We start from the raw sequence: 20,079 nt of genomic DNA, 5'->3' as shown, positions 1-20,079 counted from the left end.
GTGTTGGCGTGGCCAGTTTGGTGCAATTAAAATAGTCCTTGGCGTGTCCTGTTTGATCTTTAGTAGCACCTTGGAGAGCAGAGGCAGAGGAGGCATAAATTGATAGGTTTTTCCAGCTGAAGGATAGTGCATCCACTTTCCAAGCTGGTTTGTGGGGAATCCTTGTGCAAAATTTGTCCAACTGATGGTTCTGGGGAGAGGCAAACAGGTCTAAATCTGGGCTCCCCCATTTGCTTGTCAACATGTTGAAAATCCTTGGTTCCAGTTTCCACTCGTGTGGGTCCATGAGTTTTCTTAGTCCATTTGCCAGTGTATTTAGTTTTCCTGGCAGGAATTGAGTTTGTAGATTCACCTGGTAGCTCAAGGCTGTGTTCCACAATGCCATGGCTAGTCCTGCAAACGGGTAAAAGCGTGTACCCCCCTGCTTATGTACCACACGACCGTGGTGCTGTCCATGGTGTTGTCCGTCTTTACCATTAGTTCTCCTGGAAGAATGTGGTCCTTGAAATCTGTCAGAGCATTCTGTACAGCTAACATTTCCTTTTGATTTATGTGTAGGTGCATTTGACTTGGGTCTCATTTGTCCTGAATGCACTTCCTGCCAGGTGAGCCCCCCTATGCATAGTCTGATGCGTATTTTAAGGGTTGGGGTGGCAGGGGGTAGTGTGAATGGTAGTCCTCTGTTTTGGTGGCAGGCCTCTGCCCACCAAAGGAACTCTAGGCATAGGCAAGGTATGACAGGAATCATTGCTTCTAGATCCTGTGAATGTTGACACCATAGGCTTTAGAGATACCACTGCAGTTTCCTCATATGCAGCCTTGCATATGGAATTAGAAAAATGCAGGAGGCCATGAACCCCAAGGCTTGCAGTATTTGTCTTGCAGATAACTGGGTTTTTGTGGCCACTTGTTTGAAGTAGGTTGTCAAATGAATTACTTTCCCTGGCATGAGGAAAGCCATCTGGGAAGTTGTATTCAAGCTTGCTCCCAGGAATATCATTTGTTGACAAAGTACCAGTTGTGATTTCTTTTCGTTTATGGTGTACCACAGACAAGTCAGTACACTCTGAATAAAGATGATTCAAAAGCAAGTCATGGCTTTCTGCCTGAATTACACAATCGTCCAGGTATGGGTATATCTGAATATTTCTTTGTCTGCAAAATGCAACGACTGGAGCTAGGCACTTTGTGAATACCCTGGGCTCAGTAGATAAGCCAAAGGGCAGTGCAGAGAACTGATAGTGCACGTAACCTGCTTTGAAGCGCAGGTATCTTCTGCGAGACTTCCTGATAGGGATGTGCAGGAATTCTTCTTTTAACTCTAGTGTTACCAACCATGCATCTTTGCCTAGCATAGGAAGCAGCTGGTGAAGAGTCAGCATCTTGAATTTTGGTATCACCAGAAAGGTATTTAAGGTAGAAAGGGCCAGGATAGGATGCCATGTATTGCCTTTTCTGGGTACCAGAAAAGTCTCAAATAGAAACCTTGTCCCTTTTCCTCTTCTGGTACCAACTGAATAGCCCACATGCTTAAGAGAGAGAGTACTTGATTTTGGGCCACTGCCCACTGATTTGGGGGTAGATCTGGTCACCCACTTGGTGGTGGTAAGGTGTGGAAGTGAAATCTGTATTCTTGGGACACTATTTAAAACCCATTTGTCCTGGGTAATGAGTTCCCATTTCTTTGCATGAAGAGCAATCTTTCCCCCAAAGGGGCTGTCACTGAGAAGTGCTTGGAAGTTTTAAAAAGAAGTCATTGAGACAGTTTACCATAGGGGGGAGTTTTTTGGCCTGCAGACCAATCTTTCCGCCCAAAGGAGCATTCAGTTGGGAAGTGCTTGGAAGTTTTAAAGGCAAGTCATTGAGACAGTTTTCCATAGGGGGAAGTCTTACTACTCCCTGATATGGGTGAGGAAACCCCCCAATGCTTAGTCGTGTGTGTCCCCTGGGACTGAAACGTGGGGTTTCTGCTGTGTCTGGGTTTGGCTTGAGAAGACCTGGAAGGGGCTGGAAAGGAACAATTCTTAAAGGGCCAGTGCCTACTAAATCTAGGAGGCTGAACTTGTAAGAAATCTTTTAACAGTTTGCACAGATATAGCTTTATCTTCCATCTTTTTAAGAACTTCCTCAGCCTTGTTGCCAAACAGGCGGTCCTGATTTAAGGGAGCATCCAACAATTTAGCTTTAACATGATCAGGCAAAGACTACTCCTTAAGCCAAGCATGCCTTCTGAGCACAGACCTAGTAAACGCAGCCCTACAAGAAGCCTCTAATGAATCAAATCCACATTGCAAAGTATATTTTCCAACCTGTTCAGCAGAATGCATTAAATCCTGTAATTCTTTACGTTCCACACAGTCAGGAATCAACATCATTTTCTGTTTAAGCAATCCAATAGCACGTTGCTGATAGAGAAACTGGCAGTTTAAAGCCCTAATGGCCAAGGTTGCAGAAGTGTAAACCTTCTTACCCCATCTATACAGTGCCATGGAGTCTCTATCAGAAGGGGTAGAATATTTAACAGTAGAAGCCTTAATGCCCTTGGGTCCCTGTGAAATAGTCTCAGGATCCGCAACAGGATTTTTAAAGAGGAATTTGTGTGAATCATGAACCCTGTAATATCTGTCAGGTTTTCTGGGAGCAGGAGGCAAAGAATCAGGGGCCAAACTAGATTCCGAAAAAGCATCAACAATGTCTAGTACAGGAGGAATAGCTAAAGGCCTATGCTGAGGCAGGAGTAAGAAATCCCTAAGCCTCTTTTTTGAATCAGAAAAATCCTGGCTTTCCCAATGGAAATGCTCCCTTAAAGTATGTAAAGTTTCACCAAAAGAAAAATCCTATGGAGGGGAAGTAGAGGAAATAGAGTCCTCGGCATCAGAATCCTCATAAATAGATAAGGGAAATCTAGATAATCAGAAGAATCAGAATCCTGGTCAGAAGACTCCAACAACTTCAGTCCTAGGTCTCTTAGAAGGGGGATGTTGGCTTCCCCTGATTAGAGTTATAAGATCTTCAGCCATTCTTATCATTTGTTTTTTAGGAATAGAGGCCTGAGCATGCTGCCTGGGCGTTGTTTTTTTAGGCATGGTTCGAGATATAGGCAAAAATGAAGAAGGAGGCGTCTGTTTAATATGCAAGTCCATAGGCCTGAATACACCCTCAGAAGCCGGTGCCTGCACAGCGGCTCCAGACCCATCCAAGGTAGAGACATCCGCAGGTTCCATAGCTGTAGCATCTAGCAGCATACCGGACTCCGAATGGGTCTCAGTAGAGGCCTGCGAATCAGAAGTAGCGGGTATCAGGGGCAGCGAAAGCATTTCACTGAAAACAGGCAAACTGGTGACTGGCTTAGAAGCGCTGTTGGCAGTTTTGGACCTTGGTGGCTTGTCTCTCTCTGTCTTTGCATTTTTTCGGAATTCCAGTAGTCGGATGGCTAACCGACATTTCTGGATAATTAAACCAAGAACCGAAATATTTAGAAGCGAAAATATACAGATGAGGGATAGTGCGCTGATTAAATAAAGCACAAAACCGACAGCAAGGTACGTCGTGGTCAGGGCCTAGGCAAGGAATACAGTACGAATTAAAATCTTTATGAGGTATTTGCTTTCTACAAGTAATGCAACTGTTAACTTTTACTGACATCGGTTAGGAGCAAGAAAAAGTTTCCCCAACGGGGTACTTAGCTTTAGTTGAAGACTTTGGTTCTGAAACTCAAAAACGCTCAAAAGCTGCATGTTTTATATCCCTGACGACTTAATGTCATGGAAGAAGGGACAGCAACCGACACAGGACCCAAGACTTTGTTAATCAGGCTGACTGAGGGCTACTGCAAGCAGATAACCCAAATTTAATAGCTAACAGTGAAACACGAAGATAACCGACGTAGCACTGATCCAGAAGCAGCAGCTTTGTAAGCAGCTTCCACAGCATCATAGCTGCACTCGAGTGTCTGGTCCCTTGTGATGTTGTGGAAAGGAGAGAGTTTAATTGTACTCTGGTAAGGGAGTACTGGACCTCAGAAAGTAGGCTGAAGGCCTTAGAAATGGTATCAAGTACAAACTTTGCCATGTGGGTTTAGTAGTACAGGGCCCTAATAGCCAGAGTGGAAGATGTGTAGACCTTTTTTCCTGTCCTGTCCATAAATATACTGTATCAATTGGATAAAGAGCAGAGGAAGGAAGCTGTCTGGAGGTCGTGTCTGCAGAAAGCTAGAACAGCTGGGTCAGCAGGAGGATTCTTGTAAAGAAACTGGGTGTCTTGGGGAACCCTACAAAATCTGGCTGGTCGTTTAGCTGCTGGAGGTTGGGAGTCAAGAGACTGTGAAGCAACTAAGAATGCATCTTGAAATGCAGGTAGCAAATGGGGCACGGTTGAGGGAGCGGGCTGCTCCATTTGCAGAAGGTCAAAGTATCTTTTCTTAGAATCTGAGACCTCAGAGGCCTGCCACTTGAAATGTTCTTTCATGAGAGAGATAGAACAGAAGGACATCTAGGAGTTCATTGGAGAATTTGTATCCCTGAAAATGATTTTTAAGACCCATTGGTCCTTTGTTGCAGAAAGCCAACTTTCTTTTCAGAGGGAGAGCCTTCCTCCTAGTTTTTGGTGAGTGAAGAGAGGGCAGAGGGAGTAGAGGGAGTCATTGAGAGTTTTTGCCATAGAGGGACGGCTTAGAACTCCCTGCCTTTGGAGTGGAAGTGGTCCACTGTTTGGTTCTCTGTCGTCTCTGGGATAGGAGTCTGGAAGGTCTGTCGGGGATAACCTTGCCCCTCTCTGCTAGATGCAAGAAAAGATCAGTGTTTTGAAGGAAAATTCCTGCTGAACCTAGGAGGTTGTACCTGAAGAAAATCTTTTACTGTCTGCATAGATTTTACTGGCTCTTCCGTCTTTTTAAGCATCTCTTCTGCTTTATCTCCAAACAAGCGGTCCTTATCCAAGGGTGCATCAACTAATTTAGATTTGACATGATCAGGGAAAGGTTGTTCCTTCAACCATGCAGGTCTCCAAATGACAGATCCTGACACTGCTGCCCTGCTTGTGGCTTCTAGGGCATCATAGCAAAAGTATAATAAATGTTTAGCCACTTGACAAGTAGAGTGCAGTAAATCTGCTAACTCTTTAGAATTTGCAAAGTCAGGAAAGGATTACAATTTTTGTTTTAATAGTTCCAAAGTGTGTTGTTGATATTTTAATAAAAAAAAAACTAACATTTCTGATTCTGCAACCCAGGAATCAACAATATCATGTGTGGGGTTGAGGTGGGACTTCGGGAAATTGATCAAGAACCCTAGAAACTGGACAATAACCATAAGGTCCCGGGAGTGGCTTTGAAGAGCTTCCTTGTTTTTTTGCCTGGACTAGGTAGTCGTCTTGGTAAGGGAATATCTGGGTGCTGAAGGCGATGACTGGGGAGAGGCATTTTGTAAATATCCTGGGTGCAGTAAAAAGCCCAAAGGGCAAGGCACAGAACTGAAAGTGAGTTGGGCATGCCAGGAACCTCAGATATTTCCTGTAAACAGGCTTTATAGGTATGTGAAAATAAGCATCCTGTATGTCCAGGGTTACCATGAATCCTTGTGGAAGGATGAGTGGAAAGGGAGGTAGAGTGAGCATCCTGAAAGTAGGAACCTTTAGGAAGAGGTTGAGGCGAGAGAGGTCTAGAACTGGCCTCCATGGACCTTTTTTTCTGGATACCAAAAAGATTCTGAAATAAAATCCTTTTCTTTTTGCTTGAGGCAGAACCGGCTCTATTGTGCCTTAAAGAAGTAGGGTTTGCAGAATCTGATGGAGAAGGGGTAGTTGACTGGGGGAGACTCTGGGATGCCCATCAATGATGGGGGAGTGATCCAGGACATGAAGTAGCCATCCTGTAGAATGGGCAGGACCCATTTGTCTGTGGTAATGAGTGACCATGAAGGGAGACAGTGACAGAGATGGGTAGAAGGGGGGGGGGGGTGGATGGGAAAGGGGCTGAAATTTTGGCAGGCAGTCAGACACTACCTGCCCTATCAGGAAAGGGAAGCCTTTGGCTGGAAGACTGAGACGGCCGAGTCTAAGGAGGCCGTCTTCTAGCGGGTCTTCTAGACCGGGGAGCAGCAGGCCTGGAGGATTTCCTGATAAACTGGGCCTTACACAGGTAGTTCCTCTAGATCTTGGGAGCAGGAGAGACCAGGATATGTTTCAAGTCCTGTAATTTTTTACCTTTCTGTTGTAAAGATTTGAACAGGTCAGCCACATGTATCAAAAAGTGCCGAGTGGTCCAAAGGCACGTCCAGGAATTTGGCCATGAAGTCATCTGAGAGAGGCTGTAGTCGCAGCCAGGCGTACCTTCTTAATACTGAAGCTGATGCAGCTGTCCTGGCTTAGGCTTCAGCTGCATCATAGCTACATCTCAGGAAGAGTCTATTCATTTCAGAGATGAGTGCCATGAGTGAAGACAGGGAGGCCTTGGCTGCAAAGTCAGGGATGTCTTCTAACTCTTTAGAGGCTTTCTCCAAGACAGCAAGAGAGTATTTGGTCATATGTGTTTGGCAATTTGTGGCTCTAAGAGAGAGGGTGGCCACTTTCTTTTAAAACCTCTCCATGGTCTTGCTGTCTATCAGCTGGGAGAATAGTACTGCTCGGCATAAGTTTGGAGGCCCTGTCCACAGAAATGGAAAAATAGTGGCTGGGTCAACAGGAGGGCACTTAGAGAAATTTCTCCATGTCAGGGACTTTATGCAGTCTGTCTGCTCTCCGAGGAGCCGGAGGTTGAGTCCGGGCTAGTGGAGGCTGAAGCAAAAGCATCCACAAAAGCAGGCTGAATAGGAGAAGGACTGGGAGTATCCATTTGCATAAGGTCATAAAACCTTTTCTGGACATCAGACATATCCAAGGATTGCCACTTAAAGTGGTCTTTCATTTTATTAACAGTTTCCCCAAATGTAAGATCCTCTGCAGGGGAATCTGGTTCAAAAGAGCCCTCCTCAGGAGAACCATATCCCAAGGGGGATGGGATCTGGGAGGAGTAGGAAACAGTCCTCAGAGAAGTCAGACAATTCCTCCTCCTAAGGCTATTCTAACCTCCTTTCATGGGTTGGAGGTCTAAAAAGTACAGTTTTGTACCTACCACAAATGTAGATGTTCGAGTGTATATACTGCTGCAGTCATCACACTAGGGTTATCCTGCCATCAGGCGGTCCCGCAGTTACCGAATCCCAAAGTCTTGGTCGGGCGTCGGTTGTCATCGCTTCTTCCCTGACGTCAGTGAGACAGGGGGATAAAAGAGGCAGCCGACGCCATTTTCTTCAGTTTTTCTTGTCCCAGATGTCAGGTGCCCCCAACTAGGAAGGCAATACAAATAACTATGCAAAAATACCTTAGTAGATAAACAATAGTACTAGCTGTTAGCAAATACACCATATAGACATGCATCCAATAGATTGATGTACATGGAGTAATAACTAACACCCTGGTATGTAGAGGGGATGGCGGGAGGGTAACCTGGACTGCAGCAGTATATACACTCTAACATCTACAGTTATGGTAGGTACAAAACTGTACTATGTTCATAGTGTTATACTGCTGCAGTCATCACACTTGGGTTGAATCCCAAAGCTATGGATGGGTGGCTGGTACTAAACTGGGTTAGGTGAAGCTAGGATGCCCTGCAGAACTGCAGTGGCAAAACCAGCTCTGGTTTTTGAGTATAATGGAAGGTGGTAGTGCTTGGTAAAGGTGTGCACTGAACTCCAAGTAGCTGCCTCCAGAATGTCCTTGGTTGGAACCCCCTGAGAAAGGCTGCTGAGGTTGCTGTAGCCCTGGTAGAATGGGACCTAATATGAACAGGCACTGCTTTCCTATGGTGCGAGTAGCAAAAGCTGATACAATGAGCTATCCATTTGGAGATAGTCTGTTTTGAAACAGCCTTTCCTTGTGAACCTGCAGCATAGGATACAAAAAGAGTTGGTCCGTTTTTCTGAAGGTCTTAGTCTTATCCAAATAGTAACACAGCTGTCTGTGAATGTCCAAAGAGTGAAGGAGTCTTTCTCCTTTATTCTGGGGGTTTGGATAAAAGGTGGGTAAATGAATGGTCTGATTCAAAGCCACACTGGATACTACCTTTGGCATAAAGGTAGGGTTAGTTCGTAAAGAGACTATCCTAATGGAAAACGATGAAAGGTTCCACTGCCATAAGTGCCTGTAGTTCTGAGACCCTGCTTGCTGAGGTGATAGCCAGCAACAGAGTTGTTTTCCATGACAAGTACTGTAGTTCTGCTGAGAAGGCTGGTTCAAAAGGAGGCAGTGTTAATTTTTCTAAAACGAAGTTGAGGTCCCAAGCTGGCGTTGGGGGTTTTCTGGGGGGGGGGTCTTATATTCATAGCCCCTCTAAGAAACTGCCTTAGTAAAGGGTGTGAGAATACGGGAGGATCCGTATTATATTGAGCTGAAGCTGAAGCATGGATCTTAATGGATGAGAAAGAAAGGCCTTTATGTAGCATCTCAGTTAAGTATTGCAGTATTTGAGGAATGTTTAGTATCCAAGGATTTTGGCCTTTAGCTTGGTTCCATGCACAAAATCTTTTCCATTTGTCTGAGAAAGTTTTTCTGGTGCTGGGCCTCCTGGTCTCCAAAATGACATTCAGGACGTCCTTTGAGAGAAGTGTTGATTGATAATTCAAGGTATTCTCCATGCAGCTAAATTTAAAGTCCTGAGCTGAATGTGAAGGATCTGAGAGTTTTGCTGAGTCAACAGAAGTGGGAATTGAGGTAAGATCCATGGAGGGCTGTGAGTCAAGTTCCTTAAGTAATGGGTACCAGTGCTGACGTGGCCAGTCCGGAGCAATGAGGATCATTTGTGGTCTCTGATCTGACTTTCAGTAATACCTTGGTCAAGTGAGGTAGTGGTGGGAAGGCATAGACTGTCAATGCTGTCCAACTGAATCATAGGGCGTCCATTTTCCAGGCTAGGGAATGATAAGTCCTTGTGCAAAATTGCTGTAGTTGGCAATTGTTGGGGAAGGCAAATAGATCTATGTCTGGGCGTCCCCACCTTTGAGTTATCATTGAAAATACTTGCGGGTGTAGTCTCCACTCGTGAGGATCTGCCAAATTTCTGCTTAATTCAAATGCCAATATGTTTTCCTTTCCTGGCAGGAATTGTGCTTGCAGTTGTACTTGGTAAGTCAATGCTGTGTTCCACAAGGTCATTGCCTGTCTGCATAAAGGGTAGGAGTGTGCCCCTCCCTATTTGTTTATGTTCCACATAACTGTGGTGTTGTCTTGTCCTTAGTAGTGGTCCTGGATGCAAGAGGTCCTTGAAGGCTGTCAGTGCATTTTGCACAGCTAGCATCTCCTTTTGGTTGATGTGTAGATGTATTTGTTTTGCAGACCATTTGCCGTGTATGCACTGTCCTGCCATGTGTGCTCCCCAGGCGTAGTCTGAAGAATCTGTTGTCATAGTTTAGTTTGCTGGAGGTAAGACAAAAGGAAAACCCTTGTTTATTTGACATGCTTGAGCCCACCACAGGAACTCTTTTTGAAGGCAGGGAATGAGAGGTATACTTGTTTCGAGGCTGTGCCTGTGTTGAGTCCATACACTTTTCAGGTACCATTGTAATTTCCTCATATGCAGCTTTGCATGTGGAATTAGTTGAATGCAGGATGCCATGAACTCCAATGCCTGCAGGATTTTCCTTGCAGTGAGCTGGGTAAAAGTTGCCATCTTTTTGAAGTATTGAGTCAGTTGTTTTTGTTTGTCTGGCGTGAGATAAGCCATCTGGGCCGTTGTATTTAAGCTGGCACCCAGGAATATTATGTCTTGTGAGGGTATTAGCTTTGACTTCTTTTTGTTTACTGTGTACCCTAGGCAACTTAGCAGCTTTGTTACAAATGCCAGATGCTGTAATAGAATGGCCTTGCTGTCTGCTTGGATCAGGTAGTTGTCCACATATGGATAAATTTGTATTCCTCGTCTGCAGTATGCAATTACTGATGCCAGGCATTTCGTAAATACTCTGGGCGCAGTAGATAAGCCAAAGGGCAATGCAGAGAATTGATAATGCGTTGTACCTGCCAAAAATCTGAGGTATCTTCTGCAATCTTGTCTGATAGGGACATGCAGGTATGCCTCTGAGGTCCAACGTTACCAGCCAAGATTCCTTGCCCAGCATGGGAAGAAGAGTACAGTTTTGTACCTACCATAAATGTAGATGTCCGAACAGGATAGCATCTACAGTCCTAACAAATGGGTTGTCCTGTCGTCAGGCAGCCCTTCGGTCGGCCGGATTCCAAAGTCTGGGTCTGGCCTCGGCTGGTGTCGCACTTCACCCGACGTCATCTCTGCTGGTCTTCGGGTATAAAGGCATCAGCCGACGCCATTTTCCTCAGTGTTTCTTGCCCCAGATGCCAGTTGCCCTCTTGGAAAGCTAAATTTTGGATAAATGCCAATGTTTCCAAAAAGTAGAAGGCAAACACAAAAAATAAGCATGTACATATATACAAACAAATACACCATAAGAGATCCCCCCCAGCTAGCTATTAAGAGGGTAAATACCCTAGGAGTACCACAGAGGGGAAGGAGGGTGGGTAATCCTGACTGCAGATGCTATCCTGTTCGGACATCTACATTTATGGTAGGTACAAAACTGTACTATGTCCTTCAAGGATGCATCTGCAGTCCTAACAAATGGGTAGAATATCATAGCCAAACTAGGGGAGGAGGAAGAAGAATTATGGTGTAGTTAGGATCCCTTGCAAAACAGCAGTGGCAAAGCCTGCTCAGGATCTAGAGTATAGAGGTAAGTTGTAATGCTTGGCAAAGGTATGCACGGAGGTCCAAGTAGCCGCCTCAATGTCCTTGGTAGCCACTCCTCGTAAGAAAGCTGTGGTAGTGGCTGTAGCCCTTGTAGAATGAGGCCTTATGTTCTGTGGAATTTGCTTTCCATGGTAGGAGTAACAGAATCTTATGCAATTTCCTATCCACTTGGAGATTGTCTGTTTGGAAATTGCTTTTCCTTCCCATCCTGTTGCATAAGCTACTAGAAGCTGGTCAGTTTTTCTATTGCCCTTGGTTCTGTCCAGGTAGTAGCGCAACTGTCTGTGTACATCCAAGGTATGCAGCAGTCTTTCCCCCCTGTTCTGTGGATTGGGAAAGAAGGTAGGTAGGTGGATTGCCTGGTTTAGAGACACTCTGGATACCACCTTAGGCATAAATGTAGGATTAGTTCTCATGGACACTATCTTGATGGAAGATTAGGAAGGGTTGTACTGCCATTAAGGCCTGTAGTTCCGAAACCCTCCTTGCTGAAGTAATTGCCAGTAGGAAAGCAGTTTTCCAGGAAAGGTGTTGAAGGTCTGCTGTTGCTGCTGGTTCGAATGGAGGGAGTGTCAATTTTTCTAGCACAAAGTTCAAGTCCCATGCTGGTAATGGTGGTTTCCTAGGAGGTTTTACATTCTTGATTCCTCTGAGGAACTGCCTGAGTAGAGGATGTGAGAAGACAGGGGGGTCGAAGCTGTATTCTGCAGAAATAGCTGATGCATGTATCTTGATGGAGGAATAGGACAGGCCTGTATGGAGAAGCTCTGCCAAATACTCCAGGATGTTGGCAATATCTATCTTTGACACATCTTTTCCTCTTTCAGTACTCCAAATGACAAACCTTTTCCATTTTCCTGCATAGTTCCTTCTTGTTGAAGGTCTGCGGGCCTCAAGGATAATGTCTTTAACCCTTTGGGATAAATCTGGGTTAGTTGCTCTTATGTAATGTTCCAGGCAGTCAGTTGTAGAGTTTTTAGGTTTGGATGCATGATGTTGTAGTCGCTCTGAGTTAACATCAAAGGAATCAGGGGCAGAGTCCACGTTCCCCCCCCAAGACATGCTCCTCAGCAATGGATACCAATGTTGTCTTGGCCAATTTGGAGCTATCAGAATTATCCTTGGATGTTCCTCTTTGATTTTCAGTAGTACCTTGTGCATCAAAGGAAGAGGTGGAAATGCATATGCTGTCAGGTCTTTCCAACTGAAGGATAGAGAGTCCACCTTCCAAGCAAGTGGGTGGTATGTCCTTGTGCAGAATTTCTTGATCTGGTGATTGAGTGGGGATGCGAATAGGTCTATTTGTGGCATTCCCCATTTTTTTGTGATGGCCTTGAAGATGTCCGGGTGTAGCATCCATTCGTGAGCATCCGAGGTAGTTCTACTTAACATGTCTGCTAGGATGTTTTTTTCCCAGTACAAATATTGCCTGTAACTGAATGTTGTAGCTCAGAGCCATATTCCATAGGTCCAGAGCCATTCGACATAGGGGGTATGAATGAGTGCCTCCCTGTTTGTTGATGTACCACATGACTGTGGTGTTGTCTGTCCTTATCATTAATTGGCCTTCTTTGAGGAATGGTCTGAAATTCTAGATTGCTAGTTTTACTGCCAGCATTTCTTTTTGATTTATGTGCAGGTGCAGCTGATCTGGAGTCCATAATCCTTGAATGCATTTGTCCAGCATGTGGGCCCCCCAACCTAGGTCTGAGGCGTCCGTTGTGATGGTTTGGCTTGCTTGAATGTTGTGGAAGGGCAAACCTGGGTTTGACTGGCATGCTTGAGCCCACCATAGGAACTCTTGTTTCAGGCATGGGATTAGTGGTATTTCGGTTTCTAAGCTGTGCCTGTGTTGAGACCATAAATTCTTTAGGTACCACTGTAGCTTTCTCATATGCAGTCTGGCATGGGGACCAGGATTATGCATGATGCCATGAAGCCCAAGGCCTGCAGTACTTTCCTTGCTGTTAGTTTGTTCTGCTTTGTTAATGCCAAGAAATAAAGAGGGAGATGTTCTTGTTTTTCTGCAGTTAGGAATGCCATCTGTTTTACTGTGTCCAATTCTGCACCCAAGAATGTTCTTGTTTGGGATGGTATCAGTCTTGACTTTTTTAAATTGACTGTGTATCCCAGGGCTTGTAGTAAGCAAATGACTCTTTGTAAGTCTTGTGTCAGCTTGCTTTTGTTGTCCGCTTGTATCAGGCAGTCGTCCAGGTATGGATACATTTGGATTCCCTGTAGCCTGCAATGAGCGATTACTGATGCCAGGCATTTTGTGAATACTCTGGGCGCAGTAGATAAGCCAAAGGGCAATGCTGAGAATTGATAATGCTCTGATCCTGCAAGAAATCTGAGGTATCTTCTGCAATTTGGTCGTATGGGGATGTGCAGGTATGCTTCCTTGAGATCTAGAGTTACCAGCCAACACTCCTTGCCCAGCATGGGAAGAAGTTGCTGTAGGGTCAGCATTTTGAATTTTGGAACAATGATGAAAGTGTTTAAAGCGGACAGGTCGAGAATAGGTCTCCAACTTTTCTCTTTTCTTGGTACCAGGAAGAGTCTGGAATAAAATCCTTTGCCCTGTTCTGTAGGTGGCACCCTTTCCACAGCTCTCATCTTTGTTAATTGAGCTATCTGTTTTAGAGCTTCTGTTTTTTGATTTGGTGGTAGGTTTGGCATTCCTCTTTTTACTGGTAAGGTGTGGAAATGAAACCTGTAGCCTTGGTCTATAGTTTGCAAAATCCACTTGTCTCTTGTGATATAGTGCCAATTTTTTGAAAATAAGGCTAACTTTCCGCCTAAGGGTGCTGCTATTTGTTCCCTGGAAGGCGGTGTCAGAGCCAAGTCACTGTGTTTGTCCTGTTGTAGTGGCAGTGGCTGTGTCTGTGCCTCGTTGGTTATTGCCTTGCCACTGGCGTCCTCTGTAGGCACCTCCTCTGGATTGATTTCTGCCTCTGGAACGTCTACTCCTGCCTCTCTGAGATTTAGAGGAGTCTGGAAAGGACCAATTTTTGGAAGGCCAGTTCCTGCTAAACCTTGGGGGCTGAACCTGTAAGAAATCTTTAACTGTTTGTACAGATTTTGCCTTCTCTTCCATTTTCTTCATTACTTGCTGGGCAGGAGAACCAAATAGACTGACCTTATCCATAGGAGCATCTAATAGTTTTGCTTTAACATGATCCGCAAGACCTGTTCTTTCAACCATGCATGCCTTCTTATAACTGTGCCAGTCATGGCTGATCTAAATGAAGCCTCCAGTGCATCATAGCCACATTTTAAAGAATGGTTACTAACCTGCTGAATGTTATTCACCATTTCTAAAACATATTTCTTATCTAAGGAATCATCAGAGGACAGTTTCTTAGTTAACTGATCAAGCATAAACTCTTGGTATTGGATCATATGAAACTGACAGTTCAAAGCTCTAGCTGAGAGAGTAGCAGAAGTGTATACTTTTTTACCCCATCTCTTTAAGGACCTGGATTCCCTTTCAGAAGGGAGAGGGTTTTTCGCTGAGGTCGAAACTACTGCCTTAGGCCCCTGGGAGATAGTCTCAGGATCTGCAAGGGGAGCCTTGTGTAAGTGGTGATGAGTGTCCGGTACCCTGTAAAACCTATCGGGTTTGGCCGGGGCTGGAGGTAAAGTATCAGGAGCAGTGCAAACATCATTAAATGCATCATCCACAACAGGAAGAACTGGAGGTATAGCTAAGGGCCTATGTTGCGGTAAGTGTAGAAAGGTCCTAAGCCTCTTTCTTGAATCTGAGAAATCTTGTCCCTGCCATTGGAATTGCTCTCTCATGGCATGTAAGTTTTCCCCAAAGGAAAATTCCTCTGGTGGAGAGGCAGAAGGTATAGATTCTTCAGCATCGGAATCTTCATAAGTAGAAAAAGGAGCCTCTGGATGGTCTGTATTGTCTGAATCATCAGAAGAGTCATCTGAGGACACTGGCTCAGGGGGCTCTGCTCTAGGTCTCTTTTCTGGAGGTTGAGAGGCCCTGTCTGGATGAGATTGGGATCCCCTTATTAAAGAGATGAGATCCTCTGCCAGAGTAAGCATTTGGGAACTGGAACTGGGCCTGTGAGAGGGGGGCTTAACAGGCACAGACTTAGCAGTTTTGGCTGCTTTAGCCCTGGCAAAGGCCTTTATAGACATGGCTGCAGGAGGCCTAGCAGCACCACGTGCTGGGGTAGAGACATCCAAAGGGATGGTGTCCGATAATTCTAGAGAAACCACATTAGTAGGCAAAACTTCAGAGGCCGATTCAACTAGGGTAGCAGGAGCCTCGGTAGTAGTCATGGATTCGGCTGAAGATTGACCCGTTTGCTCGGTTTCGGCCGAAACCGAGACACTCGCGGTTTGCTTAACCGTGGTTTCGGCCGAAACCGCGGACCGCAAGTGTCGGTCTTTTTCTTTGCGTTTAACAATTTGAGAAGTCGGAGGATCCGACCGCATAATGTACGCAAAATCTGAGCCGAAAAACTGTTCAGCAAACTCCGACCGACGCCTAAGCGTTCGGTTGAAAGAAGCACAGGCTAAACAGGCTGCTACGTCGTGGTCTGGGCCTAAACAAGGTAAGCAGTAAGAGTGGAAATCTTTATGAGGTATTTGTTTCCCACAAGTTAAACAGTTATTCACTTTTTCTGACATCGGCTGAGGCAAGAAAGAGTCCCCAACGGGGTACTTAGCTTTTTAGAAGTCTTCGAAGTAGTATTCGGTAGTAGTAATCTCTGGATCTGACCGACCGGCACTTGCGAACAGCTTCTGCTTCGGGCGCCACGCGGCAAGAAAGACTGAGGAAAATGGCGTCGGCTGATGCCTTTATACCCGAAGACCAGCAGAGATGACGTCGGGTGAAGTGCGACACCAGCCGAGGCCAGACGCAGACTTTGGAATCCGGCCGACCGAAGGGCTGCCTGACGACAGGACAACCCACTTGTTAGGACTGCAGATGCATCCTTGAAGGACATCTGCTGTAGTTTGAGCATTTTGAATTTGGGTACCTCCAGGTATGTGTTTAGAATTGAGAGGTCTAAAATGGGTCTCCAGGCTTTGTCCTTTCTTGGTACTAGAATTAGTTGAGTAAAAACCTTGACCTTGCTCCTTTGTAGGTACCTTTTGAATTGCTTTCATATCCATGAGAGTTGAAATTTGCGTTTGTGCCTCTGCCCATTGGTTTGGAGGCAGATATGGCATGCCACTCATCCGTCGTTAAGTGTGAAAATGAAATCTGTAGCCTCGGGTAATAATATCTAGAACCCATTTGTCCTTTGTTATGATGCGCCAATTTTGTGAAAATAGAGCCAGTTTTCCTCCCAAAGTTGCTGCCAGGGCAATTTTGCTTGGCAGGCGAAGAGGGAAGTCATTGTGTTTGTTTCCTGGAGGGTTGAGATCTTTCGTCTCCACCTCTGAGTTGTTGTATGCCATTGTCTAGGCCTGAAAGAACCTTGTGGCTGGCCTCTGCCCCTTGGGTGTTTGTACCTACCCCTTTGAGGTCTGTCTGATGCAGGAAAGGACCAGTTCTTTGATGGTCAGTTTCTGCTGAAACGAAGAGGTTGTACCTGTAAAAAATCTTTAACTGTCTGCATAGATTTTGCCTTTTCTTCCATTTTCTTTAAAACTTCCTCTGCTTTGACACCAAACAACACATCTTTCTGCAATGGAGCATCCAATAACTTTGCTTTGACATGTTCCGGTAAGGCTTGCTCTTTTAGCCAAGCATGTCTACATATTACAGATCCTGTGACACCTGCTCTACATGAGGCTTCCAATGAATCAAAACCACACTGTAAGGTATGCTTTCCGACTTGTTCTGCTGCATGCAGCAAATCCTGCATCTCTTTGAAATCAGGTTGATCTGTCTGAGGGATCATTTTCTGCTTAAACTGTGTAATCAAGTACTACTGGTGTTATAGCATGTGGAATTGGCAGTTTAAGGCCCTCATGGCCAAAGTGGCAGACGTATACACTTTCTTCCCCCATCTTTCTAATGCTCTGGAATCTCTTTCAGAAGGTAGTGGATTCTTAGCAGTAGAGGCCTTAACCCCATTTGGAGTCTGCAACAGGGCTTTTATATAGAAGCATGTGAGAATCAGGAACTCAGTAGTATCCTGTCTGGTTTAGCTGGTGCAGGATGTAAGGAATCTGGGTTTAGACTCGATTCGGTGTAAACATCATCCAAAATGTCTAAAACTGGAGGAATTGCAAGGGGTCTATGCTGTGGGAGAAGGAACTCACGGAGTCTTTTCTTAGAGTCCGAGTAATCTTGGCCTACCCAGTGGAAGTGTTCCCTCATGGTGTGTAAAGTTTCCCCAAAAGAGTAGTCTTCAGGGGAGGAGACAGAGGGAATGGACTCTTCAGCATCTGAGTCTTCATAAGGAGGGAAGGAATAATCCTGGTCCTCAGAGTTAGCTGAGGAAATGGATGCTTGGTCAGAGGAAGGATAATCTTCCTCCAGTCTAGGCCTTTTGTCAGGAGGGGGTTGTGAACCCCTGATAAGGGTAATTAAATCCTCAGCCATCTTAAGCATCTGTTTTTTAGGCATAGGGGCCTTTTGGGGGGGAACTGTAGACCTGGTTTCCTAACTTTTAAGGGGGTTTTTAAGTTTAGCATAAGACTTAATAGAGATAGTTGTCTGTTTGAACACACCTTCAGAAACCGAAGGCCTGTCCAAAATCTCCGGATCACCATCAGGGTTGGCATCCGAGGGGTGAGATGGAACCGGCTCCTGAGGCCCAGCTGATTCGGTCTGGGAGGCCATCAGAATTTCTAAATCAGCGGTAGTCAGGGGCTGCGTAGGCGCCTCGCTGAAAACTGGAGAACCGGCGGTAGGCCTTGCTGAGGCCTCGGTATCTGGTCTTTGCCTTGGATGCCTGTCCTTATCCTTGCGTTTTTTAATCATTGCTGATGTCGGTTGTTCCGACGACATGCTATAATTAAATTTTCTTCCAAAATAATGTCAGGCGAAATCTGCCCGACGCTTGATTGTACGTTTGTTGAACCTAGCACAAAACCGACAACCAGAGATGTCGTGGTCTGGGCCTAGGCAAGGAATACAATAAGAATGAAAATCCTTATGAGGTATTTTGCTTCCCACAAGAAATGCAATTATTAACTTTGTCTGACATCGGTCTGAGGCAAGAAAAGTTTCCCCAATGGGGTACTTAGCTTTAGAGAAGACTTCGGGCTGAAATTCGATTCGAAAACCTCAGACGCTAGCCGACCGGCACTTGCAAACTGCTTCTGCTTCGGGCACCGCGCAGCAAGAAAGACTGAAGAAAATGGCGTCGGCTGGCTCTTTTATCCCCCTGTCGCACTGACGTCAGGGAAGAAGCGACAACTGACGCTGGACCAAGACTTTGGGATTCAGCCGACTGCGAGACCGCCTGACGGCAGGATAACCCTAGTGTGATGACTGCAGCAGTATAACACGAACATCAAAGGAGGGGAGTAACAGTGGCAGAGGGTTCTGCTGAAGGCCTAAGGGTCAAAAAAGCATTGAACAAACTCTGGCTGAAGGCCTGCAAATCTGGCATGCTTTCAGAGGTAAGAGTGAGGTGTCTAGTTTCTTGTTTTTTCTTTAAAGGCCTAGCTGGAGTCTGGCTGGGAAGAGCCTAGGGTAACTGACCGGGAAAAGGGAGGCGGCATCCGGTGAGCCCCAACTGAATGCTGGTCCCCCCCTTCCCGGCGTCTAGAAAAGGCACCAGTAAATCCTGTGTGGATGTGTCGCCCACTCCTGATTTTGCAGCTTCCTCGAAGGTACCCGCTACATCAAGCTGACGTCTGCTACAGACTGAGGTACAGCAGGCAGAGGCGCACAGCAGAAGGAGGCCACAAGGACTTGGCCCTCTTCCTAGGCGGTTCAGACGAGGTGTTGGGTGCGGCCTCCTTTCCTAATGCGAACTGTTTCAAGCGTTGATTCTCTAAGTACAGGTTTAGGGCTTGCAAACAGCCATGTAAGGTCTTAGGGAGAAACGATCAGCAAACGGCTCAGTTCTTGTGGTCGTGTTCCCTGCACAGACAAAAGAGAGACTGGTCATTCGCGTCTCTGTGGGGAATCTGCCGATCGCACTTGTCCTTACTGGATGACATTAACAGACTATAAACAACCAAGTAGGCCTGAAAGAATCCCCAACAGGGTATTTAACTGAATCTTTTTTGATCTGACGTCAGCGAGAAGCAGGAGCACCAGGCATACGACTAACGGCTGAAAAGTTCTGAGGGCTGGTGTCGCATACATCACTTCTATGGCCCACATTCCTGCTGCCATGTCAGACGTCCGATGTACCCAGAGGGAATGAAAATCTTTGGAAACCTGGCCAGAAGAACTGGAGAGGAAGAAGGGTAAACACACATGTAGAACACTGGAATAGGAGGACATCTATTTCATACACAGTGACAACGGAATATGAATATGAAAAACAAAAATGAGATGAAAGCCCAAACTGACAACGAATAAAATGACATACCTATATCTAGAGTCCAGAGGTCACCAAGTCTGCAGCCACTCATGCCACCATAAATGACTAGCTTTGACTTTTTTGCCTCTCGTTCTGTATAGACAACTGCAGTGTGAGATTCTCGTGGTGGAGGAAGAGTACCATATGTGATGGGTATGTCCCAAGCAACAACCCCAGACCCTTGTCGAAGCTCCAAGATATAGAGATCATTCAAGTACCTGTAAATGAAAAAAATAAAAGTCTTTTAAGGTTATGTCCAGCAAAAGAAACACTGCACTATATTCCATTTTTGTTTCAAAACACAATTAGAAACATTTTTCTGGAGTGCTAGTAATGTGCTACTATAACTGATCAATTAAAAAAATGAAAGTACATTTCAGTTGTGTAAGAACTAACCATAACAAACTTCCTACTCATCACTGTTTCAGAATTCTAAACTGTTGGTATTAACTCCTCAAACAACCTGGGCATCCAGCTGGGGTAACAAAACCTAAATCCATGTAGCCATACATCTAACGTATGACTTAAGCCAGTGGGCATAAAGTAAAGTTCAGTTTTGTACCTACCATAAATGTAGATGTCCGATAGGTATGCATCTGCAGTCATAACATATGGGTTGCCCTGCCTCAGGCAGCCCTTCGGTCGGCCGGATTCCAAAGTCTGGGTCTGGCCTCGGCTGATGTCGCATCTTCCCCGACATCAGAGCTGCTGGGGTATAAAGGCATCAGCCGACGCCATTTTCCGCAGTGTTTCTTGCCCCAGATGCCAGGTGCCCTCTAGGAAGGCTAAATTTGGATAAAAGTTGAAAATTCCAAACAGAGTAAA

The 20,079-nt window shown here is 45.5% G+C and overlaps 1 protein-coding gene across 4 annotated transcripts in view; it reads right to left on the bottom strand.

Moving 5' to 3' along the window:
- The window catches only part of HCFC1 (host cell factor C1), a 3,865,385-nt gene that overhangs the window by 2,910,435 nt on the left and 934,871 nt on the right, over positions 1–20,079 (bottom strand). For all 4 annotated transcript variants that reach the window (XM_044080175.1, XM_044080172.1, XM_044080173.1 and 1 more), the window contains exon 4: positions 19,264–19,472. In XM_044080175.1, coding sequence (XP_043936110.1) covers positions 19,264–19,472 — 209 coding nt within the window. The remainder of the gene's footprint in view (positions 1–19,263; positions 19,473–20,079) is intronic.

Source organism: Protopterus annectens, chromosome 8.part0, assembly GCF_019279795.1.
Source record: "Protopterus annectens isolate FY-2018-M chromosome 8.part0, PAN1.0, whole genome shotgun sequence".
Lineage (NCBI taxonomy): Eukaryota > Metazoa > Chordata > Ceratodontiformes > Protopteridae > Protopterus > Protopterus annectens.
The sequence above is the reverse complement of the archived record's forward strand: the minus strand, read 5'-3'. Positions and strand labels throughout refer to the sequence as shown.